The following is a 9,145-nucleotide window of genomic DNA, read 5'->3' as shown; positions in this document are numbered from 1 at the left end:
CCTCCTCCTCCTCCTCCTCCTCCTCTTCTTCTTCTTCTTCTTCTTCTTCTTCTTCTTCTTCTTCTTCTTCTTCTTCTTCTCTGAGTTATGAAATAATCCGCCTTTGTGCCTCTTAGGTTAATTTCACACCCATTGGATAATACACTTTCAATGCACTTTAGCCAGTAGATTCTCCTGTTTCGCACGGGGAAATCGAGCTGCAAAGGATTGCATGTCAAAAGATTCCAAGCAAAGGGGAGATTTGTCTAGCTGGAAAATGGGACTTAAAAAAAATCTTTCCAGGAGAACACGATTTCAGTTTTCTTCCCTTGTTCAGTTTTGTTATTCCCCCCCCCCCACATAACCTTACATTCTTTTGCTTTGGACTGTCATTCATGCCCTTGAAGTGAACTTTGTGTTCTGTTCCTTCAGGGCTGCTCATTCTGGCTATCAAACCACAGGGGTTTTACATTATTTCAAGAGTTTTCCACTTCCTTCTCCTTTCTAAAAGGACATGAATTAACACAGATTCCTTCTCTTTCTCATCACTATATTATATGAGCCATCTTTTATGTCGCTTTGCCAGTTTGGTGTAGTGGTTAAGTGCACGGACTCTAATCTTGGAGAACCGGGTTTGATTCCCCACTCCTCCACTTGCACCTGGCTGGATGACCTTGGGCAAGCCGTAGTTCTGATAAGAGCTGTTCTTGAAAAAGAGCAGTTTCTGTCAAGAACTCTCTCAGCCCCACCTACCTCACAGGGTGTCCGTTGTGGGGAGGGGGAAGGGAAAGGAGTTTGTGAGCCGCTCTGAGACACCTTTGGGTAGTGAAGGGCGGGGTATAAATCCAATCTCTTCTCTTCTCTTCTTCTTCTTCTTTGTGTTTGCTATTAGAAAAGAGCAAGAGTTCCAGTAGAACCTTAAAAACTAACAGGGAAGGAGCTTTCGTGAGTCACATATCTTTTAAATCTGTTTCTAGAAACATTCGTAAGACTTCCTCTTCCTTCCAAATTTACTTTCTCACACTTTTCCCACGCCAGTGTTTATTGCAAAATAAGTTTCACACACACTGAATACCGCTCTTTCAGTCCACTTTCGATGCACTTTGCAACTGGATTTTACTGTGTGAAATGGCAAAATCCAAGTGCAAACAGTCCCTGAAGTGGATTGACATTTTTTTTAAAGCATCTGTGAAAGCGCTATATGTTTGGTAATAGTACTTAAAGCGAATGCCAGTTTATTTGCTCATTTTCCTTGTGGACAGGTTGGCTGTTTTATTCAGTTTTTATACCTTTATTACATCTCTGTGACTTTGAGGTGAAGTTATGCTTTTAAACACATGCACAAACAATTGTATTTACTTTCATAGAGTTAATGTATGTATTTGCTAAATTATTAGTTGTTCCTTTTCTCAGTTCAGGAATTTCTCCCCTCGCAGGATTTTTCTTCCCCACTCCACAACGTTTCTGTTTCTTGCAAAAATTTCTTGCAAAAATTTCTTGCAAAAATTTTCCTTCCCGCTTCACAGAATTTGCCGCTGCCAGTCAGCCATTTTTCCTCTCACACCATTTTTCTTCCCCACCTTGCTGAATTTCTGTTCCTTCGTTTTCCCCCTCACTGAAGTCTTCTTCCCCCCATCTCACAGACGTCCAGTGTCTTCACTGCAGGCATTGTGGCTAACCATTTCTCTCCTCACACAGAATTTGTTTCTCCCGCTTCACAAAATGGGTCTCGTCATTTTTCTCCTCACAGCATTTTTCTCCGCAAATCTCAGAGAATTCCCATGTCTTCAGTGCAAGAATAGTTGTCAACCATTTATTCCCCTCGCAGAATTTTTCTTCACCCATCTCACAGACCTCCCACGTCTTAAAAGCAGGCCTTGGTGTGATCCATTTCTCCCCTCACAGATTTTTTTTCTTCCCCACCTCACAGAATTTCTGTTTCCTCAGTGCAAGTACTGCAGCCAGGCGTTTCTCTTGTCACAGAATTTCTTTTTCTGTGCTCATATTCCTCTGCACCCTTCCTTCAAGGTGCTCAGAGCAACATACATCACTGTTCCTTCTTCGTTTTATGCTCACAGCAACCCTGTGAGGTAGGTTAGTGTAGCAGACAGCAGGCGTGACTCCCGGTGAGTGTGGCGGCTGACCTGGAACACCTCATCATCATCCGATACATCGGAGGTCAGGAACGTGGAGGACTGATGTGCACCTTGGTCCGGCCGATCCTGCTGGGGACTGATGTGCACCTTGGTCCGGCCGATCCTGCCAGTCGAGTCCGACTCTAGGGTTGCGGTGCTCATCTCCGTTTCAAAGCTGAAGAGCCAGCGCTGTCCGAAGACGTTTCTGTGGTCATGTGGCCGGCATGACTAAACGCCGAGGCGCACGGAACACTGTTACCTTCCCACTGAAGTGGTACCTATTTATCTACTTGCAATTTCTTGCTTTCGAACGGCTAGGTTGGCAGCTCTTCCTATTTAGAGATATCTATATTATATATCTAAATTAAATAAGCTGTACCAAAATGCTGCACACAAAATCTGACATGCCTTCAATCGGATTTCAAACACTGCCATTGAAAAGTGGAGAACCAAGACTAGGAACAGGAAAACCATTTGGAAGATATTCAAGTGAAAGAGAAAAAGCCCCCCCCCCCGCCCCGCAGTGGCCTTACCCTTTCCCACGCGCCTTTCAATAGTGTTGGAACAGACATTTCATTTTAGGGAGGCGTGAAATGTCTTCTGCATCCTCCTCCATCCCTATGCAAAACTACCAAAGCCCAGAAGTATTTGGCTACAGTCAGCACTGAACCAATCAATACGAATCGATGGTGTGGCCTCATTTGAAATATTGTGAACAGTTCTGGTTACCACATTTCAAAAAAGACACTGAAGAGCTGGAAAAAGTAAACAGGAGGGTGATCGAGATGATGAGGGGGTTGGAGCACCTTCCCGACCAGGAAAGGCTGAAGAGCCTGGGATTCTTCCGTTTAGAAAAGGGATGACTTGTGTGTGGGGGGGGGTCGGTTGACCCTCCCTGGCCTGAGGGAGGCCAGGCTAGCTACTACCAGGGCCTTTTCAGTGGCAGCCCCTACCTGGTGGAACAAGCTCCCGGAGGAGATCAGGGCCCTACGGGAAGTTCACAGTTCTGCAGGGCCTGCAAGACGGAGCTCTTCCGCCAGGCATTTAATTAGGGGCCGTCGCTGTCGTAGAGCCCTGGCCCGTGGCTTTAACATCGAGCCGATGCCGTAAGAAATTCTGAGCAGAAGAACATCTGAGAAGATCTGGGAAGGGGTCATCCATCTTGAAAACAAGCCATCTAAGTTAATCTTTTAACTGTGGCCAGCACCTCGTGTTTGTATTTTCTCTGTCGTATTTTTAAATAATGGTATGATTTTAACTGTGTTTATGTTTGTATGGAAGTCGCCCTGAGCCTGCTTTGCAGGGAGGGCGGGGTATAAATCTGATAGATAGATAAATAAATAAATAAATAAATTCATGGACAAAAAGCATTTCTTCTCCCTGTCCCCGAATACTAGAACTTAAGGGCATCCAATTAAACGGATGGGCAGTAGGTTCAGGAGAGACAAAAGGAAATAATTCCTGACACACAAAGTGATTAAAATGTGGAATTCGCTGCCAGAGGATGTCGTGAGGGCCACATAGGAATAAACAGCTTTAAAAGTGAATTAAATCGATTTGAGGAGGATAAGTCTATCAATGGCTACTAGCCATGGTGACTGAGGAACCTCCGCATCCAGAGGCACTAATCCTCTGAATCGGAGAGCCAGGAGGCAACCTCAGGGGAAGGCCTCGGCCTCCATGCCCTGTTGTTGGCCCTCCAGAGGAACTGGTTGGCCCCTGTGTGAGAAAAGGATGCTGGACTAGATGGACCCCTGGTCTGATCTAGCAGGGCTCTTCTCACGTTCTTAATCACCTCTTGATCGCTGATTCTGTAACTGCTTGTCAGTTTGCTCTTCATGAGGGAGGGAGGAATGTGATTCCTTGTACTCAGTATCCTTGAAAAAGGCCCCCCCCTGTATAAGAGCCAGATCTGGCCGAGGTTGAATCATTCTGAAGGATTTTTGCCTCCCGAGGAGACTGGCTGGTTCTTCTCCATTCCCTCTTTTTATTTTCATTTTCAATGTTAACCAGAAATAGCCTGCGTATCCCGGCTCTGGGCAACCCCAGCTGCTTACGGACCTTATGCCGGGCTGAAGACCCTCGACCGCTTGGCTACCGCGGGGTCCACACCCTCTCTAGGGAGGTCTACCCTTCTTCTCTCGGAGGGAAAGTCGCCAGGCCCTTCAACGAATTGCCAGGCACCTGGAGAGCCAGCTGGTTCAACCTGTACCACTTTTGGCAGGAAGATGGTTTCCGGAATGTCCACAACATCATGGTCCGGAAGTTCCAGAAGTTTGGACCCATTTACAGGTAAGGGGGGGGGCTTTGCTATTCTCTCCCATCCCTTAAGCAGCCTCAAATGCTCGGTTTGCTATCAGAACTAACGTTCAGTGAAACGAATCTCCGTCAATTCATTGTATATCAGCCATAGATTAATCGCATGCGTCTGCATAAATAACTCTCAAAGGAAAACCCAGGTGGGTAGCCGTGTTGGTTTGAAGCAGTGGAACATTTGAGTCCTGTTTTACTCAAAGCGTAAGCCTTCGTGTGCAAAGCACACTTCTTCAGACCTTGCACATGGCAGCTCACACTTTGAATAAAACTTTGTTGGTCTTAAAGGTGCCACGGGACTCTAACTTTGTTCTCAAAGGGGGGGGGGAATCCTGACTCGATCAGACTAAGATCAATCTAGTCTAGCATGCTGTTTCCGACAGAGGGTAGCTAAATGCCTCTGTGAGTTACGGTTCTTCATTTCTCCATTCTCTGAAATTTCTCTGAAATTTTCTCTGTCTCTGAAATTTTCTCTGTCTCTGAAATTTTCTCTGTCTCTGAAATTTTAGTTGTCTTTAATGAAATGCAGGGAGGGAAGGTGGCATGGTATAGCCCAATCTCATCACATCTCAGAAGCTGAGCAGAGCCAGTACTTGGAAGGGAGACCATCAAGGACGACTCTGCAAAGGAAGGCAATGGCCAACCACCTCTGCTTCTCACTCGCCTTAAAAGCCCCTTGCTGGGATCGCCATAAGTTGGAAGCTAAGCAGGGTCGGTACTTGGAAGGGAGACCAAGGAAGGCTCTGCAGAGGAAGGCAATGGCCAACCACCTCTGCTTCTCACTCATCTCGAAAGCCCCTTGCTGGGGGTCACCATAAGTTGGAAGCTAAGCAGGGTCGGTCCTTGGAAGGGAGACCACCAAGGAAGACTCTGCAGAGGAAGGCAATGGCCAGCCACCTCCGCTTCTCTCTTGCCTAGAAAGCTCCTTTGCTGGGGTCGCCATAAGTTGGAAGCTAAGCAGGGGCGGTCCTTGGAAGAGAGACCACCAAGGAAGACTCTGCAGAGGAAGGGAATGGCCAGCCACCTCCGCTTCTCTCTTGCCTAGAAAGCTCCTTTGCTGGGGTCGCCATAAGTTGGAAGCTAAGCAGGGGCGGTCCTTGGAAGAGAGACCACCAAGGAAGACTCTGCAGAGGAAGGGAATGGCCAGCCACCTCCGCTTCTCTCTTGCCTAGAAAGCTCCTTTGCTGGGGTCGCCATAAGTTGGAAGCTAAGCAGGGGCGGTCCTTGGAAGAGAGACCACCAAGGAAGACTCTGCAGAGGAAGGCAATGGCCACCCACCTCTGCTTCTCCCTTGCCTTGAAAGCTCTTTGCTGGGGCTGCCATAAATGGGCTGCAACTTGGCAATGCTTGACACACACAGTGGAATGCAAATGGTCACATTTATTACCATTTTTACTGACTTGTTTAAATAGTAAAAAAAACAACCACCAAAACTTGTCTCTCTTCCAAACCCCAGCCTCTCTTAACGTCCGATACTTTCCCCTTTGCTGCTTCTCTGGAGCATCAGACCAGACACATGTTTACAACCTCTGGAAGACTAGCAGGGGAAAAGAAACGGTGGGAGGAGGGATTTAGGGGAAATGTAGCCGACACTATGGAGCTGCGGTGGCTCAAGTGGTTAAGACGCTGAACTGCAGGCTGTGGAAGGTCGGTAGTTCAGCAGTTCGAGACCCGAGTGTGCCGCGTGACGGAGTGAGCTCCCGTCTCTCGTTCCAGCTCCTGCCAACCTAGCAGTTCGAAAGCAAGAAATTGCAAGTAGATAAATAGGTACCACTTCGGTGGGAAGGGAACAGCGTTCCGTGCGCCTCGGTGTTTAGTCATGCCGGCCACATGACCACGGAAACGTCTTCGGACAGCGCTGGCTCTTCGGCTTTGAAACGGAGATGAGCACCGCAACCCTAGAGTCGGATTCGACTGGCTTTTCAGCAAGGGAACCTTTACCTTTACTTTACCTTTAGCCGACACTCTGGGCTTTGACTGGAAGAAGCTTTCCAGGGGTCTCCAGCAGAGAGAGATCTTTCTCTGAGCCGGAGATATCAGGGACTCAGAATTCTGCATGCCTGGAATGAGCTGTAGCAGTTACGATCTCGCTCCCGTAACATAACAACTCTCCCCATTTGGAATGAAGAACTTCAGCTTTGTAGGGCATGACCTTCACATAGCCTTGAGCAATGCAGTAATTGCCTGCTGTTTTTTAAATGCTTGGAAATAGCTTTTAATCATAGTGTGTGTGTGTGTGTGTGTGTGTGGATAGGGCAGAACAGAATATCTAGTGTCTTTTTTTGTTCTGGGAAGCCTAATTTTTAAACTCTTGCTCTGGCTAGAGAAGCCCAAACTGGTTGTTGGTACCACCAGCGCTGAAGCGGCATCACGTGCAAACCCTTCTTCCCTCCAACGATATGTCCTTTTTGTTGTGATATGCCTTTCCAAGGCGGTAGAGGCTTGCTTTTGATTTCTTCTATAAAAGCTGGGGATTCAGAGCGCCTTTCAGTCAGATCATTATAACCAGGGCTATTTTTGAGCAGGAACGCACAGGAACGGAGTTCCGGCTGGCTTCAGAGTTGGCCACGCCCACTACAGCCAAAACCTCTGCGTGCCTGGCTACAGAGGGAAGGCCTGGAGAGCGAGGCCCCCCCAGCAACTCCAAGGGGGGCGGGCTGGGGGGGGCTGGACGGATTGGGGAGGCATTTAAATGCCTCCCCGTGCCTTCCCTGGCCTGTCCAAGGGCCAGCTAGCCTGGGCGCCCTGCAGCTGTGGGGCACTCAGGCAAGCCATGGGAAGACAGTTTAAGCTGCCTTCCCTTCCCTTCCCTTCAAGGAAAGGCATGGGGGTGTGGCCTAATATGCTAACAAGCTGGGCTGTCGGGGTGTGGCCCAATATGCTAATGAGTTTCTGCTGTTGGGTGTGGCCTATAATGCAAATGAGTTCCTGCTGGGCTTTTTCTACAAAAAGAAAGCCCTGATTATAACATTATAACTCCAAGTATTGGGCTGCAATAGAAGAGCGAGATTTGAGTCCAGTAGAAACCCAACAACACTTCCAGGGTAAAAGTTTTCCAACGCTCCCTTTGTCAAATTAGTTGTTTCTGATGAAGGGATAGAGCAAGAAGAGAAAGAAGTACTTTTCTCCCTTTTCCTCAGTACAAGAACTCCTGTGCACTCTATGTGATTAATGAGACTTAGAACGGATAAGAGGAAGTCCTTCTTCACCCAGAGAGTAATGAACATGTGGAAATCACCGCCGCCATAAGTGGGGGTGGTCACAAACATGGATTCAAGAGGGACATGAAGCAGAGGTCCATAAGGGGCTATTAGCCACAAGGTATAGAGGGAACACTCTGTTTGGGGCAGCGACTTTCTGTATTCTTGGTGCTTGCAGGGAAACTGTGGGAGGGCTTCTGGCCCCGCTGGTGGACCTCCTGATGGCACCTGGGTTTTGGCCACTGTGTGACACAGAGTGTTGGACTGGAGGGGCCACTGGCCAGACTTAGCATGGCTTCTCTTATGTTATTTTGTCGGGGGCAGTGATGCTCTGTCTTCTTGGTGCTTGGGAAGCCACAGTGGGAGGGCTTCTGGAGTTCTGGCCCTGCTGCTGGACCTCCTGATGGCACCGGGTTTTGGCCCTGTGTGACACAGAGTGTTGGACTGGAGGGGCCATTGGCCTGATCCAACATGGCTTGTCTTATGTTCTTTAGAGCACAGGTCCATCAGTGGCTATTAGCCAAAAAATATAGATGGAACACTCTGTCTGGTGCAGTGATGCTCTGTCTTCTTGGTGCTTGGGGGAGCAGAGTGGGAGGGCTCCTAGTGTCCTGGCCCCACTGGTGGACCTCCTGATGGCACCTGGTATCTTTGGCCACTGTGTGACCCAGAGTGTTGTACTGGATGGGCCACTGGCCTGATCCAACATTGGCTTCTCTTATGTCCTAAGGGAGCTCTGACTCTCAAAAGTTCAGTAATATTATAGTGTTGGACTAGGAGAAGGACAGTTGGAGCCTTGCTGTTTAACCCTTGCCCCTTTGGTCTGTTTTCAACTAAAAGTTGCTGTGCTTTATATATCAGCTGGGGAAAGATATGGAAAACCAGCTGGGTGGGGTGGTGGTTCTGAGCTTTAAAAGGAACAGAAGGGAAAGGGTGGAGTACGATCTCTCCACCTGTTCTTGATCTGTTCGGAGCATAGGATGTTTGGCTTAAAAATAAACCCATTGGGGAAAAAAGAATCAGGGTTCTCTGTCAAATACGACGACCCTCAGACGCAATAACTAGACTGGAGTCCGAGAGCTGGATTCGAGTCCAGTATCATAGAGCAATGAGATTTTCAGGGTAAGAACCTTCTCTTCTGCAATGGCTGCAGGACAAGCCGGGGCTGGGAGATAGGGTTGCCCGGTCTGGGTTGGAAAATTCCCGGAGACTTTGGGGGTGGGGCCAGGAGAGGGCGGGGCTTGGGGAGGGGAGGGGCCTCAGCAGGGTGCAACGCCAGAGAGCCCGCCCTTCAAAGCCGCCGTTTTCTCCAGGGGAGCTGATCTCCGTCAGCTGGAGATCAGCTGTAAAAGCGGGGGATTCTCCAGGCCCCCCTTGGAGGCGGGCAGCCCTACTGGGAGAGAAATTCATCCCTGTCCCGCATGTATTTCTTCCTCTTCTTTCCAGGGAGAAACTGGGCAGCTACGAGAGCGTCAACATCATCGACCCCGAAGATGCCGCCACTCTCTTTAAAAATGA

General features: G+C 48.6%; 1 protein-coding gene across 1 annotated transcript in view; it reads left to right on the top strand.

Moving 5' to 3' along the window:
* Positions 1-9,145, top strand: part of LOC107111326 (cholesterol side-chain cleavage enzyme, mitochondrial) — a gene marked incomplete at its 5' end in the record, with an annotated part of 60,308 nt that overhangs the window by 20,527 nt on the left and 30,636 nt on the right. Inside the window, 4 exon segments of the mRNA XM_015412289.1 lie at positions 4,164-4,246; positions 4,248-4,310; positions 4,312-4,406; positions 9,074-9,139. Coding sequence (XP_015267775.1) covers positions 4,164-4,246; positions 4,248-4,310; positions 4,312-4,406; positions 9,074-9,139 — 307 coding nt within the window.

The sequence above is a fragment of the Gekko japonicus genome, unplaced genomic scaffold, assembly GCF_001447785.1.
Source record: "Gekko japonicus isolate JY-2015 unplaced genomic scaffold, Gekko_japonicus_V1.1 scaffold3181, whole genome shotgun sequence".
Classification (NCBI taxonomy): domain Eukaryota; kingdom Metazoa; phylum Chordata; class Lepidosauria; order Squamata; family Gekkonidae; genus Gekko; species Gekko japonicus.
This window is presented reverse-complemented; position numbering and strand designations above follow the sequence as displayed.